This window comes from Notolepis coatsorum (assembly GCF_963971535.1).
Source record: "Notolepis coatsorum genome assembly, chromosome: 15".
NCBI classification, from domain to species: Eukaryota; Metazoa; Chordata; class Actinopteri; order Aulopiformes; family Paralepididae; genus Notolepis; species Notolepis coatsorum.
This window is the reverse complement of record NC_140179.1, coordinates 17,340,124-17,357,609: the sequence shown is the minus strand read 5'-3', so window position 1 is coordinate 17,357,609 and position 17,486 is coordinate 17,340,124. Positions and strand designations below refer to the sequence as shown.

Sequence of the window (17,486 nt, the reverse complement as noted above, 5' to 3'; positions counted from 1 at the left end):
ACTACCACACACTGGCACCAGGCACACATCACACTACACAACCATACACTGGCACCCGGCACACATCACACTACACAATGTGTGGCTCTTCCATCCAAAAAAATTATAATATTATACTTTATTTTTTTTATTTGTATTTTTATAATTTTTTCTTTTTGTATGTCACTAATTCCATAAGGACGCAGAATAAACATTTACAGAATTTTTTTAAATGGTCCATTTGCATGTTCTTGGTATCTGAATCTAGGGACATATGGATCTCAGGGAATGTATTCCCAGTGTCAGAAATAGTGTGTCTGTTACTAGGCTTGAGTAAATTGTAATGAACCAAAGGAGAATATCAATTATATTAAAAAAATATTTTTTATCTTTGACTGTGAATAACACCATGCTAAAATTGACCAGACCTGAAAAATCTAAGCAAATGATAAAGGGTGATTAAACAGGTTTTGTAGATACAGTACTGAATTCTGCCATCTTTTTTATAATGTAAATTTCTCCCCAATTTTTCATCATATTGCAACACCGTTTTTATTGCTACCGTTCACAGAAAGGTAGAGAAACTAACTGCGTTCTGTTTTATGGCAATAACGTTCAGGTTTGTGGGAGATAATCCCAAAAAATAAGAGAAATAAAAAAGTAAATCCAGAAGTCAGATGATTGACAGGGGCTGGCGTGAGCTGGGTAGGGTAGTTTTTCGAAATTCGAAAGCCCAGAGTCTCTTCCTTCAAAAGACTACACTCACTTTTGGCTGCTCCACTTCCTCCTGTCAATATGTGCCGGTTTACGACTCAATGCCCTGAGATTTCTATAATCGTATATTTCACTAACAGTTAAAATCATTGGTAAACAAACGTAATGCTGAAAATATACACTTTTACTGTATATTTCGGGCATAAGAGGTTAACCCTTTGAGGCCCAAATTAAAAAGACATTAGCAACTTCAGAGGGTGGGACATATTTACTATCAAATAGCATTGTGAGGCTGAATAAACAGGACCAATTGACTATACATGTGCTTAAATTTTTTTTAAATAAACATTTACAGACTTTAAAAAAAAAATGGCTAAACATGATTTTGTAATTTTGCAACCGTGGGTCTCACAGGGTACTTTTAACCCTGTGAGGCCCAAATAAAAAAGACATTAGCAACTTCAGAGGCCAGAGGGTGAGACCTATAAACACATGAAGGGTGCCGTGACTGAAAAAAAAGGTTGAGAAACGCTGGTATATGGTGTGGCTCTTTGTGGTACCACAGTAATTTTTGTGGCTCTTAATCTCTGACTGGTTGGCCACCCCTGCACTACACACTGACTACCATACACTGGCACCAGACACACATCACACTACACAATGGCTACCATACACTGGCACACAGTTCCGTGACGTGCGCAACCTTCTGTAGTGTGGTAGTGAAAGGTTAATCTTCTGTAGTGTGGTAGTGAAAGGGTTAACCTTCTGTAGTGTGGCAGTGAACGGTTAACCTTCTGTAGTGTGGTAGTGAAAGGTTAATCTTCTATAGTGAAAGGGTTAACCTGTAGTGTGGTAGTGAAAGGGTTAAGGGGGGAGGGGTGATTATTAGTTGGCCTTGATGTTAAAATGACTTCAGTTTCCTAATGTCCACATCACCTGCCTTCAGTCTGAATACATCTTTATTTACTTCCAGACATGGAGGCTAAGAGGCGTATCGGAGGGGGGGGTACGGGCGGAGGCACGCAGGCCAAGCGGGGTCGGCCCGGCGACGACTGGGATGACAGCCCGTCAGTCTTCGAGGAGGAACTATCCCAGTTTGAAGAAGCGGAGATGGAGGAGAGGGAGGGGCAGGCGGGCCATGATGTCATCCCTGTAGGTGAGTGGCTGAAGTAGGGCTGGACGGTATGGTCTAAAATGTATATCACGGTATAATTTATTGTTTTATAGGTCTCACCCTCTGGCCTCTGAAGTTGCTAATGTCTTTTTTTATTTGGGCCTCACGGGGTTAAAAAGTACCCTGTGAGACCCACGGTTGCAAAATTACAAAATCACGTTTAGCTATTTAAAAAAAAAAAAGTCTGTAAATGTTTATTTAAATTTTTTTAAGCACATGTATAGTCAATTGGTCCTGTTGTTCAGCCTCACAATGCTATTTGATAGTAAATGTGTTTATGTCCCACCCTATGAAGTTGCTAATGTCTTTTTAATTTGGGCCTCACAGGGTTAACCTCTTATGCCAGAAATATACAGTAAAAGTGTATATTCAGCATTACGTTTGTTTACCAATGATTTTAACTAGGGCTGACCTTCGAAGCTTTTTTTGGCAATCAAAGCTTCGGGGCTGAGCTTCGATTTTTAATTCGAAGCTAAAAAAAAAACGAATTATAATATATATATATTTTTATTTTTTTATCCACTTTCTCCCATTTTCTATATTTTCTCCCATCCCAATTTTCGTATCATCCAATTCAACCCTCCCCTGTCACGGACGCTGTTTCTTGCCTCCCACAAGCCGGCTGCAATGTGGACTAAGTCATACATAGCACAAGTCCCCTCCGGTACTTGAGGTAACAGCAGTCGCATCTTTTCACCTGCGCAGCTCGATCTCTCAGTGGCGAGGAGTAACGCGTGGGAGGCTCACGCTGCCCCAGACACTTCCTGATTCTACTGCACAGGCGCACCAACCGACCTGTAGGAGTCGCTGTCCACAACGCCCGATCCCCACCCATCAGTTTCCCACCCCCTAATACGGCCAATGTGTATTAGTACGGACGACCAGCTAAACTGAAAGCAATGTGGAGCGCTGGGCTCGAACTGACGAGCCCAGCGTCTCCAGCATTTCGTGGCGAGTGCCTTGCCCACTACGCCACGTAGCCGCCCATATATATATATATATTTTTGTATCTGTTGTGGGACTTGTACAGCACTTTGGTAAACTCTGTTGTTTTAAAATGTGCTCTATAAATAAAGTGGATTGGATTAATTAATTAAGTAGCCCCTTTTAGCCAACAAGGTTTCACTCGGCTGCCCTGCCTGGGTGCAGTGGGGCTGCTCTCACAGCCAATGACATGACATTACATAATTATGTTGCAACCTTCGTCTATCAAGCAAACAATTATATAAATATTTATATGTAGTTGATAGAGACAAAGGCAGAATTCGAATTTTGAAGGAAGAGACTCTGGGCTTTCGAATTTTGAAAAACTACCCTACCCAGCTCACGCCAGCCCCTGACTTCTGGATTTACTTTTTTATTTCTCTTATTTTTTGGGATTATCTCCCACAAACCTGAACGCTATTGCCATAAAACAGAACGCAGTTAGTTTCTCTACCTTTCTGTGAACGTCCAGCAAAAACGGTGTTGCAATATGATGAAAAATGGTGGAGAAATTTACATTATAAAAAAGATGGCATAATTCAGTTTCAGTACTGTATCTACAAAACCTGTTTAATCATCTTCCCTTCATTCATTTGCTTAGATTTTTCTGGTCTGGTCAATGTTAGCATTCACAGTCAAAGATAACAAATATATATATATTTTTTTATTGATCTTTTCCCCCCTCCTTTTTCCTCCGATTTTCTCCCATCCCAATGTTAGTCGTTATGCCAATTCCCACTCCCCTTCCTGGTCGCTGCGCACTTACCCCCCACAGTCGTCTGGGAGAGTGGAGGCTACCACGTGCTTCCTCCGACACACGTCCAGCCAATCAACTGCTTCTTTTCACCTGGCAGTGCGGATTCTCACTGAGAGGGCGTAGCGTGTGGAAGGATCACACTATCCCACTTAGATCCTATCCGCGCTTAGCAGGCGCCCCGACCGAACTGTAGGAGTCGCTGTTTACAACGACCCGGACCCACCCCGCCAGCTTCTCCCACCCTCTAATACTGCCAATTGTATTAGTGTGAACGGCCAGCCAAGCTGGTGACAACCCCGGAGCTGTGAGCTGGATTCGAACAGGCGAATCCAGCCGCTCCGGGGTTGGTGACGAACGCAATCTCCGTTACGCCACCTGACCGCCCATAAAAAATATTTTTTAAATATAATTGATATTCTCCTTTGGTTCATTACAATTTATTCAAGCCTAGTAGTAACAGACACACTATTTCTGACACTGGGAATACATTCCCTGAGATCCATAGATGTCCCTAGATTCAGATACCAAGAACATGCAAATGGACCATTTAAAAAAAATCTGTAAATGTTTATTCTACGTCCTTATGGAATGAGTGACATAAAAAAAAAAAAGCTGTCGATGTATTTATGTATTTATTATTAAATTATCTCTCGACATGAAAATTATCTATTGCACCTTTTTAAGCTTTAGCTGAAACTGTTTGGTAGCTGATGTTTAAGCTCTGAAGCAGATGTTGTGTTGTGTGTTTTGCACTGAGGTAAAACCACAAAGACTTAATGGAACATGTATTATTATTATTATTATTATTATTATTATTATTATTATTATTATTATTATTATTATTATTATTATTATTATTATTATTATTATTATTATTATGTCATATCACTGTCTCTTTCAGTTGAAGCTCTTCTGAATGTATTCTCTGTGGTGATGCTAAGTTAACCCCTTGTGGTCGTGACAGGTGACTTGTTCTCAGCAAACCTCAACCCCCGCTGGCCCCGCCCCCACGCCCCCCCGCTGGCCCCCGCCTCCGACCCGCTGGTCTTTCAGCAGATGGACCTGGACTACTATCTGGGTAATGGCACCGAAGCGAGCTTGAAGAACTCTTATCCTTCACAATACAGAGACTCTTTGTTTTGTCTGATAAAAGAGCAAGGCTGTAAGATGAATGTACACAACATTTGAAATTTGAAAATGTATAAGAAATTTCAACATGTATCAATTTATGTTTTACCCAGGGACAGTGCACATTAATCAACATCTTCAGTTTCCACATCAATGTAAATGTGCCAGAATGAGCTAATGAGCAAGTGTTCATCTGTAGTCCCTGTCTAACATGCATGTCTTTATGGTGTGGGAGAGGAAACCAGAGTACCTGGAGGAAACTCACGCGAACACGGGGAGAACATGCAAACTCCACACAGAAAGGCCCCCTGCTGGGGTTCGAACCCAGGACCTTCTTGCTGTGAGGCAGCAGTGTTAACCACTGTACCACCGTGCCGCCCATGTAATATGGACATTACATCTAAATGTAATATGGACATTTTATTTCAAAACTAAAATCTAATTCCCCAATGAAAATCCACTGACCACTGTGGTCTTAAAGGGATTTGTAGCAATTCAAATATTCGTTGATATAGGAATTTGACTATTTCAAGACTATTTAATGAAGGCACTGTCAAAACGTTGTGCACTTATTATATTTCCCCCAAGAAACTGTACATTTGTACAGATAGTCTCACAACTGGGCGTGGCCTTGAATGAACTGGGCGTGACCTTGAATGAACTGGGCGTGGCCTTGAATGAACTGGGCGTGACCTTGAATGAACTGGGCTTGGCCTTGCATGAACTGGTGCCAATTCTCCCTCCCCTGTCCTGATCGTTGCTCGCATATGCCCCCCACTGGCCGTTTGTAGGGAGGATAGAAGCCTTGCATCACATGTCCCCTCCGATACATGTGGAGGCAGCCTGTCTCATCTTTTCACCTACCAGCGTGGACTCATTTGGCGAGGAGTAATGTGTAGGAGGCTCACACTACCCCCGCCATTTCCTGTCTCTGCTGTGCAGACGTCCCCAACCGACCTGTAGGAGTCGCCGTTCACAACGACCAGACTACCACCCTTCGACTTCCCACCCGCTAACTCTGCCAATTGAGTTAGTATGCCGGCCGGCCCAAGCCGGAGGCAACGCCAACAGTCGGATTCGAACCCGGTGTCTCTTGCGTTGGTGACGAGCGCAATGTCCGCTGCGCCACCCAGCCGCCCCAAGGGTTAACCTTCTGTAGTGTGGCAGTGAAAGGGTTAAAGGTTCAGCTCTCCGTTGGGAGGGAGCGCTGCCACTCTCCTGTTCGTCTGTTCTCCATGTGACCATTTAATTTTCAAATTCATAAACAAAATGTCCTCATTAACACTTTGACTGCCATGAAACGTCTTCTCACGTCTTTGCTGGCCATGCTAAAGTTGCCGGGGGACGCTGTACAGCGTCCTTATATCAATATTTCAAAAATCTGCGATCGGATTCATTTTCCCCCTCCGCTGGCCTGAGATCCACCAGCAGGACCCACTGAGCTCTCTGGCGGTTCAGGAGCGCCATCTGGTGGCCGATCGGCGCAATCGCCATACAGGATGTTGAATAGAGATTGTCATGACGACCGTAGTACTTCCGGGCGCTCGCTATAGTTCATGTGACTCTGGCTCGTCACGCTACACGGTGATCGATTGGCAATAACTCGATAAACAACATGATTTGGACGTATATACCATTATACAAGCTGGAGATGGACCGGGTAAAAATATATCCCATAATGATAAAATTTATACTCGACGATGATCGCCCAACGGCGCGCGGAGACTGGGGTGAGTTTCAGCGTGTAACGTTACCGTGTTGGATACTAACTGCTATTATCAACATTTGACCCACATTAGATGATTGGTATAACGCTGCCCACGGAATTATAAACGCCCCCTCGCCCATCCGGTCAACATCAGATGACGTGTAGTAACTTCTAGAAGTACGTCTAGTTGGAATTTTTTATATCGCGCTGATTGCCATCAAACTGTATTTCATCATCAATATAATGCATTTGGGGCTATATATCACGTTCTGGAGAAAGCTGCAGAAAGAGATGAAAACATACTTATACATTAGACCATACTTTACTATGAATATGTGAATGAAAAAGTTTAACGTTGCTACACAATGAACAATACATATAGGACTTTGAATGGGCCCTAATAATGGCAATGTAGCAATAGAATTTAAAAAGTTATAGCCCTGCAAAGAAGGGGACTTTCTCCATAGACAAATAGCGCTGGCAATCTATGGTATATCATGAATTTAACCTTAGGCAACCAAAGTGTTAACTAAGCTAGCTGTATATTTGGTTTAAAACAACACAAAAGACATTGGGTCTCATTCACCAAAAGACTTAAGACAAAAGATCAGACAACATTTTGTCCTAGCTCCACCGAAGACATTTTCGGGCCGATTTTGGGATTCACCAACGGTCCCTTCTCCTGGATTCGGTCTTAAAGGAACACGTGTGTATTTCGTGACTGTTGGGAATTAGGCTACACTGGCACACCTATTTCCACTGAATCACGCTAAGCTAGGCTAACGCTGTGGCTGTTCCCTAAGCCTAATGCACGCACAGAGAAGAAAAGGGTATGTATCTGCTTGTCTAACTCCAGGGTAGATGGCAAATATGCTAATTTCCCCAAAAGTTGGCGTGTTCCTTTAAGAGCAGGATTTAGGAGCGCTGAAGAGCAGTCGTAAGTCGGACAGACTGGTGTTCTCAAGGGCTTTATTTGGGAGGAATCATGGTGATTGTGTTCATTGTGGTCAACTCTACAGACGTACTTGCAATTAATTCACCGTAATAATAATAAATATGACTATTTGTATGATAAAGAATTACGTTTCACTTTTACAATCATACCTCAAGAGGAATCTTGATGTCCGAAAATAAATAAAAACACTACACCAACACTGCAAATGACAGTGGATAAGTAAATAAGAACTAAAGCTAATCGTGTGGATATAGCTATAGTGGAAGAGACTGTAATAATAATAATAATAATGGATCAAATTTATATAGCGCCTTTCATAGAACCCAAGGTCGCTTTACAATCAGGACAAAAAATAGGGCAAGGAAAGTAGGGGGGGAAAAGGGGATGAGGGAAAGTAGGGGATAATGGACCTAATTTAATCTAAAACTAACTGATGGGGAAAGCCTTGGTGAAGAGGTGTGTTTTTAGAGCGGATTTGAAGGTGTCCAGGGTTGGGGCGTTGTGGATTTCGGGGGGGAGAGAGTTCCAGAGGGTAGGGGATGCCACGCTGAAGGCTCTGTCCCCAAAAGTCCGTAACCTGGTGCGAGGGATGGAGAGGAGACCTAGATCAGAGGATCGTAGGTTCCGGGATGGAGTGTATTTGTAGGTGAGGAGCAGGAGTTTGAAGGTGATGCGGAACCTGACTGGAAGCCAGTGGAGATGGATGAGGGTGGGGGTGATGTGCTGCCAGGGCTTGGTGTGAGTGAGAACCCTGGCAGCTGAGTTCTGGACATACTGGAGCCTGTCCAGGGCTTTGCTGGGTACCCCGAACAGGACTCCATTACAGTAGTCCAACCGGGAGGTGACAAATGAGTGGATCAGGGTCTCAGCCACAGAGTCTGAGAGTGAGGGTCGGAGACGGGAGATGTTCCTGAGGTGGTAGAAGGCAGACTTGGTGACAGATTTGATGTGGGAGTGAAATGAAAGTGTGGAGTCAAGGGTGACGCCCAGGTTACGGACTTCGAGAGACGGGGAGATGGAACAGCCGTCAACGTGGAGGAGGAGATCTCCAACCTTCCCGAGCAGTGCCTTGGGGGCCACAACCATGAGCTCTGTCTTTTTGCTATTGAGTTTAAGTAATTTGGTTGCCATCCAGGTTTTTATAGCGTGGAGGCAGTTGACTACAGACTGTGGGGGGAGCTGGGAGGATGGTGAGGTGCTGAGATAGAGCTGAGTATCATCAGCATAACAGTGGAAGTTGAGTCCGTGGTGACGTATAATCTGACCGAGGGGGAGCATGTAAATGGTGAATAGTAGGGGACCCAGCACAGAGCCCTGGGGGACACCGTGGTTGACTGGGGCCGGGGGGGAGGATGAGCCGCTGACGCTGACAAACTGAGATCTATTAGTGAGATATGAATGAAACCATGACAGAGCTGTACCGGTGATGCCTAGGTTGTCGGAGAGGCATTTGAGGAGGACTGAGTGGGATATTGTGTCGAACGCCGCAGAGAGGTTGAGGAGGCTGATGTGTCCGGAGTCTGCAGCAAGGAGGAGGTCATTAGTGATCTTGATGAGGGCGGTCTCTGTGCTGTGATGTGCTCGGTAGGCTGACTGAAGGGGTTCGTAGAGCTCATGGTTGGACAGATGTTGATGAAGCTGGGCGGCGACTGCCCTTTCCAAGGTTTTGCTTAGGAAAGGAAGGTTGGAGATCGGCCGGTAGTTGTCCAGCACCTCAGGGTCCAAACCAGGCTTCTTTAGGATGGGAGTGATGGAGGCTGTTTTGAAACGGGAGGGAACTATTCCAGATGACAGAGAGGAGTTGATGATGTCTGTTATGATGGGGCAGCAGTGCATGTGAGCGGATCGGAGCGTGAGCGGTGCGGGGCGCGGAGCGGCCGGTTTTGACGTGAGCGAGGAGTGGGTTTTAAAATGAGTCGGCGCGACGTCCGGAGCGAGAGTTCTCCTCCGCTCCAATCCACTCCAGGCCGCTCACAGTGGTTTAACACTGTTGATACATGCAGTACAATGCCAAAGCAACAGATGGCGATGTACAAACATGAAGGCCATTTTCAACCAATGAGAAGGGTGAACCTGTGATATCCGGTTCAGGCTTCACTCCTCCTCCTTCACTCACTCCTGTTAGAAAAAGTATCGACGCCATTGTTGTTGTCGTTAGCTTACATGCTAACGTTAATGGCAGCGACCATAGCATTGTGGCTCGGCTAGCCTATCATCGCTTAATAGAGCTAGTGAATGGATAAACAATGTTATTTAACATTGCAGAATGGGTACAATTACAATGCGGCTCAATACAAACAATTGTTAAGGGGCCCAGGGGGTGTAGACTGTTGTAGTTTGAGCTAATTTACACCATGCTCAAAAAAAAAAAAAAAAAAAACTGCAGAGCGATCTGGAGTGGGGAGCGCTCGATTCAAGGTGAGCGGGGAGCGAGCGGAGAGCGACTTGGGGGCGGGGTCAACATGAGCGATTAGCGGCGCGGACCAAGCTTTAAAGAGCGAAGAGCGGATTTCTCGGCCGCGCCGATCCGCTCACGTGGCCTGTGGGGCAGAGGGTAGGAAGGCAGGCCTTGACCAGTACCGTAGGCATGGGGTCGAGGGAGTAGGTGGAAGCTTTGGCTCTGGTAACCAGCTTCATGACCAGCGGAACATCCACTGGGGAGAAGGAGGAGAGAGAGCACTGGGGATGGAGGGATGTAGCTGGGAGCATGTAGTCCGGCGTCAGGGGTAAGTGAGGAGGGGAGGGGGCGGGCACCATGAGTTGTTGGTGGATGGAAGTCACTTTAGCTTGGAAAAAGTCAAGGGACTTAGAGCAGAGGTCAGGAGCATCAGCAGTGTGAGGCAGTGAGAGGGCGGAGGAGACGATTTATGGTTGAGAAAAGCGATCTGGGGTTATTTTGCTGTGAGGTGATGAGGGTGGAGTAGTACGCAGTCCTAGTCTTGGAGAGAGCCTCTTTGTAGGACCTCACGTGGTCGACGAAGGCCAGACGGTGGACGGTGAGGCCAGATCGCCTGGAGAGTCGCTCCAGTCGTCGACCCACTCTTTTCACTGTATTAATATTCCATATTTATACCGTCTTTTGTTGCACTAGTTGTTATACGACTAGTCATATACTATAATAGTATAATATTAGTGTAGCCTAATCTTTATCTGCTACTGTGAAGAAAAACCCCATTGGTTTTAAAAGGAAAAAAAATTCTAAAAGAAATTCGAATGTTGATTTAGAATTCGAACGTCAACGTTATGAATGAAGCTTGGAACTATTCTGCACAGCCCTCCCTCCGTCAGCTCACTCTCCTCCTCCGTGTGCAGAAGCATTTTGTATAAAAGTATTCTGTACTTCTGTATGACAACTATTAAAGAAACTTGAAACTTGAAACTTGCAGGCTCGGGGGGGGGGGGGGGGGGGGGGCAGCCCTCCCTCCGTCAGCTCACTCTCCTCCTCCGTGTGCAGGTCGGGGGGGCAGCCCTCCCTCCGTCAGCTCACTCTCCTCCTCCGTGTCTGCAGGCTCGGGGGTGGCAGGCATGCCGGGACAGAATCAGGCCACGGCGCCAGTCATCCGGATGTTCGGGGTCACCGACGGCGGGAACAGCGTGTGTTGCCATGTTCACGGCTTCGCACCTTACTTCTACACACCTGCCCCTAGTGGTGAGTACTGTGTGCTGCCCACCGTCTGTCTGGTAGTTTACTTCTTTATTTGTTTATATATCGAGGCATGGTTGGTTGGTTGTAGAATTCCTATGTCCAAACATGCAGTTAAAACCCTTTAAACTCCTTAGCTCAGTCACTGTACAGTCTGGTGAGACCTCACTCACGTCCCCGAGGAGGTTGGACCTCATCCTCCAACATTTTCTCAAGTGTCTTCTTAAATATATGGTTCTTTAAAAGACTGTCTCATCTCCTCCTGTTTAATCTCCTCCTGCCTCACCTCCTGTTGACTTGTCTTCACATGTGTCCCTCTCCTCCTGTTGACTTGTCTTCACGTGTGTCCCTCTCCTCCTGTTGACTTGTCTTCACATGTGTCCCTCTCCTCCTGTTGACTTGTCTTCACGTGTGTCCCTCTCCTCCTGTTGACGTGTCTTCACGTGTGTCCCTCTCCTCCTGTTGACATGTCTTCACGTGTGTCCCTCTCCTCCTGTTGACGTGTCTTCACATGTGTCCCTCTCCTCCTGTTGACGTGTCTTCACGTGTGTCCCTCTCCTCCTGTTGACGTGTCTTCACATGTGTCCCTCTCCTCCTGTTGACGTGTCTTCACGTGTGTCCCTCTCCTCCTGTTGACATGTCTTCACATGTGTCCCTCTCCTCCTGTTGACTTGTCTTCACGTGTGTCCCTCTCCTCCTGTTGACTTGTCTTCACATGTGTCCCTCTCCTCCTGTTGACTTGTCTTCACGTGTGTCCCTCTCCTCCTGTTGACTTGTCTTCACGTGTGTCCCTCTCCTCCTGTTGACTTGTCTTCACATGTGTCCCTCTCCTCCTGTTGACTTGTCTTCACGTGTGTCCCTCTCCTCCCGTTGACTTGTCTTCACGTGTGTCCCTCTCCTCCTGTTGACTTGTCTTCACATGTGTCCCTCTCCTCCTGTTGACGTGTCTTCACGTGTGTCCCTCTCCTCCTGTTGACTTGTCTTCACATGTGTCCCTCTCCTCCCGTTGACTTGTCTTCACGTGTGTCCCTCTCCTCCCGTTGACTTGTCTTCACGTGTGTCCCTCTCCTCCTGTTGACGTGTCTTCACATGTGTCCCTCTCCTCCTGTTGACTTGTCTTCACATGTGTCCCTCTCCTCCTGTCGACTTGTCTTCACGTGTGTCCCTCTCCTCCTGTTGACTTGTCTTCACGTGTGTCCCTCTCCTCCTGTTGACGTGTCTTCACGTGTGTCCCTCTCCTCCTGTTGACTTGTCTTCACATGTGTCCCTCTCCTCCTGTCGACTTGTCTTCACGTGTGTCCCTCACCTCCTGTTGACTTGTCTTCACATGTGTCCCTCTCCTCCTGTTGACTTGTCTTCACATGTGTCCCTCTCCTCCTGTTGACTTGTCTTCACGTGTGTCCCTCTCCTCCTGTTGACTTGTCTTCACGTGTGTCCCTCTCCTCCTGTTGACTTGTCTTCACGTCCCTCTCCTCCTGTTGACTTGTCTTCACGTGTGTCCCTCTCCTCCTGTTGACTTGTCTTCACGTGTGTCCCTCTCCTCCTGTTGACTTGTCTTCACATGTGTCCCTCTCCTCCCGTTGACTTGTCTTCACATGTGTCCCTCTCCTCCTGTTGACTTGTCTTCACGTGTGTCCCTCTCCTCCTGTCGACTTGTCTTCACATGTGTCCCTCTCCTCCTGTTGACTTGTCTTCACGTGTGTCCCTCTCCTCCTGTTGACTTGTCTTCACGTGTGTCCCTCTCCTCCTGTTGACTTGTCTTCACGTGTGTCCCTCTCCTCCTGGTGACGTGTCTTCACGTGTGTCCCTCTCCTCCTGTTGACGTGTCTTCACGTGTGTCCCTCTCCTCCTGTTGACGTGTCTTCACGTGTGTCCCTCTCCTCCTGTTGACGTGTCTTCACGTGTGTCCCTCTCCTCCTGTTGACGTGTCTTCACGTGTGTCCCTCTCCTCCTGTTGACTTGTCTTCACGTGTGTCCCTCTCCTCCTGTTGACGTGTCTTCACGTGTGTCCCTCTCCTCCTGTTGACGTGTCTTCACGTGTGTCCCTCTCCTCCTGTTGACTTGTCTTCACATGTGTCCCACTCCTCCTGTTGACTTGTCTTCACATGTGTCCCTCTCCTCCACCAGGCTTCACACCAGACCACCTGGGTGAGTTCAAGCGGGAGCTGAACAGTGCTGTGCTGAAGGACATGCGAGCCAACAAGGACAACATCTCGGTCACCGTCCTGGCCGTGGACATCACCCGCAAAGAGAGTGAGTCACCTGGACTGTAGAGTGAGAGAGTGAGACGCCTGGACTGTAGAGTGAGAGAGTGAGCGAGTGAGACACCTGGACTGTAGAGCAGAGTGAGCCACCTGGACTGTAGAGTGAGAGAGTGAGACGCCTGGACTGTAGAGTGAGCGAGTGAGACACCTGGACTGTAGAGTGAGAGAGTGAGACACCTGGACTGTAGAGCAGAGTGAGACACCTGGACTGTAGAGTGAGAGAGTGAGACACCTGGACTGTAGAGCAGAGTGAGACACCTGGACTGTAGAGTGAGAGAGTGAGACACCTGGATTGTAGAGCAGAGAGAGAGAGAGACCAGTGGGTAGACTCTGTATAATGTAATGGTAAATCATGGTGGTGGATGAAGATGAAGCAACTATTGAATTCTGTCTAATTAGAATGACATCTACATTTCCATATCAATTTGAATATTCGCTCCTAGGGCTGATGTTGGAATCAGAAGTTTGTACTAAAAACTTTTCATTGCATTTTCTTTTCTTTTATGCATTTAAGTTTAACATTAGTCTCAATGTTTTCTGAGTTAAACAAGCATGTGTGAGGGGTGGCTAGGTGGTGCAGTGGGCAAGGCACTCACCACCAAATGCTGGAGACGCTGGGTTCGAGCCCAGCTCTCCACATTGTTTTCAGTTTGGCTGGTCGTCCGTACTAATACAATTGGCAGTATTAGGGGGAGGGAAAACTGAGGGGTGGGGATCGGACGTTGTGGACAGCGACTCCTACAGGTCGGTTGGTGCGCCTGCGCAGTAGAATCAAGAAGCGCCCCTCCAAAGCGCAGACCCCTGACGCTGAAAGATCGCGCTGCGCAGGTGAAAAGATGCGATGGCTGCTACCTCGAGTATCGGAGGGGACTCGTGCTATGTATGGCTTCGTCCACATTACAGCCGGCCTGTGGGAGGCAAGAAACAGCGTTCGAGACAGGGGAGGGTTGAATTGGAAGATATGAAATTGGGATGGGAGAAAAATAGAAAATGGGAGAAAAATTGGATAAAAAAATAGATAAAAACAAGCATGTGTGAGTCGCCACTAGGGGGCAGAGTGGCTGAAGGAATGAGTTTGTGAGTTACCACTAGGGGGCAGAGTGGCTGAATGAATGAGCATGTGAGGTGTCAATGGAGGGGCTTTGCCACTAGGGGGCAGAGTGGCTGAATGAATGAGCATGTGAGGTGTCAATGGAGGGGCTTTGCCACTAGGGGGCAGAGTGGCTGAAGGAATGAGCATGTGAGGTGTCAGTGGAGGGGCTTTGCCACTAGGGGGCAGAGTGGCTGAAGGAATGAGCATGTGAGGTGTCGGTGGAGGGGCTTTGCATCTAAAAAGGGTTGACCTGACTGCTTGGAAGTCTGAAAGGTCTTACAGTAACTCTTTGAGCTCTGAAAACAAACCATATAAGTCCGTGGATGAACAGCAAATGTGTTCCAACATGTCATTTGTCCAGGTCTCTAGTACACCAAAGTCAAAAACATTTTGGAAGCCATCTTGGGTGTACTGAATGAAACTACCCTCATGGTGTTCTCACCCTCCATCTTGGGTGTACTGAATGAAACGACCCTCATGGTGCTCTCACCCTCCATCTTGGGTGTACTGAATGAAACGACCTTCATGGTGCTCTCACCCTCCATCTTGGGTGTACTGAATGAAACGACCCTCATGGTGCTCTCACCCTCCATCTTGGGTGTACTGAATGAAATGACCCTCATGGTGCTCTCACCCTCCATCTTGGGTGTACTGAATGAAATGACCCTCATGGTGCTCTCACCCTCCATCTTGGGTGTACTGAATGAAACGACCCTCATGGTGCTCTCACCCTCCATCTTGGGTGTACTGAATGAAATGACCCTCATGGTGCTCTCACCCTCCATCTTGGGTGTACTGAATGAAATTACCCTCATGGTGCTCTCACTCTCCACTTCCTCCAGGCATGTACGGTTACCATGGGAAACAGATTCTGGACTTCCTCCGCATCACCATGGCGATGCCTCGTCTCATCGCCCCCGCCAAGAGGCTGCTGGAGCTGGGCTTCAGGTTCGGGCCCTTCCCCTCCCGGAGCTACCCGGCCTACGAGGCCAACATCGACTTTGAGATCAGGTGAGTTCACCTGTCGCTTATTCTTTAACCTCTTAACAGCCACCCTCTTAACACCTTTGAGTGCCACGGACGCGTTTTGTCGTTAGTTCATGCCGCCAGTTGAATGCCAGCAACGCTATATAGCGTTTGTTTGTCGTATTTTTTATTTATTAGCGATTTGAATTCATATTTCATCAATCGAGCCTCACGCTAGTGTTGCAGACTCTCTCTGAGCTCCATTGGGAAAATACCGCCCCCTATCGTCTCTCCCTGTGTAACTGCACCCCATTAGATTAGACTGATGAAGGGGGGGGGCCAGTTTCCTCATTTAACTTTTCCGTCAAGCCAACTGAAGGATCCAAGTGATGGCCAAGCCGCAAAACAACGTGGAATACATATTTACAGTACCCAATGCTGAATCAATAAACGCGATCGATATTTGGAATGGCGATCAGGAATTGGAATAATCTTTTTGGAGAACATCTGATCTGAGGTAAGCAATTTTTTTTACCAGTCTTGGGGTAATCGGATCTGTTTTGACCTATATATCAGCGTGTGCCCCATGTGTGTGTGTGTGTGCTGATCAGGAAATGAGAGAATATATTTTTCAGATCGCTTATATAGCGTGCATAAGTACACATACTATCGATAATCTAGCATTTATTTGAAAACTATTCATAAATAGGCTGAAAGAAATGACAGTTTTTTGTGTATGCCAGAATATTCCAGTAAATGCCGTTTATCACGGAATCTATATATTTTCCTGAAAAACGAGGGCTTTTCAAAATGCTATAAAACGGAAATGAACCGATTATAAAAAATAAATAAATAAAAAAATCCGTTTCGACAATGTTGACTGCAAACAAGTCATTGATAAACGACGGGCAGATTAGACACATAGCCATAATTTAAGACAGAGATTATGCGTTCACAACGCTATCATTGAAGTGGGTGCTGGCATTCAACCACGTTTTACCATGTTAACAAGTGGCAACCAAAGTGTTAAGGACGATTTGCCCACCGGAGCGACACGCCACTTTGGCGACCTCTAGAGGCTCAGGTGTGCATATTTCTTAATACAATATATATATATCGAATTAAAGCCCTATTTGTTGCCTGTCAATTGTTTCAGGCAACAAAATCCCTTCAGCGCTTCTCGAGTTACATGCCGATATGCGAGGCGTGCGCCAAAGTACATGGCAGACTTTATTTTTTCTAATACCACTTCCGACGCTCTAGCTCCGTCAATCATTTGGCGATCTCGAAAATGATTGGACAGGGTTGTAACCAATGAGTGTGGCTTTCCAATGGTACCCCACGTGGGGACGAGCGAATCGGGGATCTAGGTGAAACGTCACGAGCGAAAACAGGAAGAGAAACTTCAGCCGAATGCATTGAAGTCAAATGGTTTACTGCAGACCTTTTTTTCCCCTCACATTTGACCAAAATAGCTCCTAATCACTCATTTCTGAACAGATTTTATTTGTTATTTGGACATGTACTATACACGACTTCATGAAGGCTATTGACCCGGGTTATTTTTTCAGCCATACCAATTTCTTTGGATATACTACTTCTGGATATTGCAACTACTACAGAAAAACGTGAGTAACAAGTTTTTCTACAGGTTCATGGTGGACAGCGGGGTGGTGGGCTGCTGCTGGATAGAGCTCCCCAAAGGGAGGTACAGCGTGCGGGAGGAGAAGCCCCCGGGGCACCTGGACCCTCGACACCCAGGCATGGTGAGTGAAGAGCAGGCTCCTCAGGTCTGAACCCCCCCTCCCCCCTTGACACCCAGGCATGGTGAGTGAAGAGGAGGCTCCTCAGGTCTGAACCCCCCCTCCCCCCTCGACACCCAGGCATGGTGAGTGAAGAGGAGGCTCCTCAGGTCTGAACCCCCCCGGCCCCCCCAGAAAAAGTATGGAAAATGAACTTGATCATTTGCAATTTCTGAAAAGTTTGGCATGTAAAAAAAAACATTCCATTAAAATGATGGACATTAATATATTTGATTTGATATCTATTTATTACTCTGACATTATCCCTAGTATTGGATCTCGGTGCCGACTGATGGAAGTACTCCGACAGTCTGATACT

At 46.7% G+C, this 17,486-nt stretch overlaps 1 protein-coding gene across 2 annotated transcripts in view; it reads left to right on the top strand.

The window, feature by feature from the left end:
• pold1 (polymerase (DNA directed), delta 1, catalytic subunit) overlaps positions 1-17,486 on the top strand; it is a 68,481-nt gene that overhangs the window by 2,492 nt on the left and 48,503 nt on the right. For both annotated transcript variants that reach the window (XM_084330279.1, XM_084330278.1), the window contains exons 2-7: positions 1,667-1,849; positions 4,573-4,686; positions 10,908-11,048; positions 13,170-13,295; positions 15,242-15,410; positions 17,017-17,131. In XM_084330279.1, coding sequence (XP_084186405.1) covers positions 1,669-1,849; positions 4,573-4,686; positions 10,908-11,048; positions 13,170-13,295; positions 15,242-15,410; positions 17,017-17,131 — 846 coding nt within the window. In that variant the 5' untranslated portion in view covers positions 1,667-1,668. The remainder of the gene's footprint in view (positions 1-1,666; positions 1,850-4,572; positions 4,687-10,907; positions 11,049-13,169; positions 13,296-15,241; positions 15,411-17,016; positions 17,132-17,486) is intronic.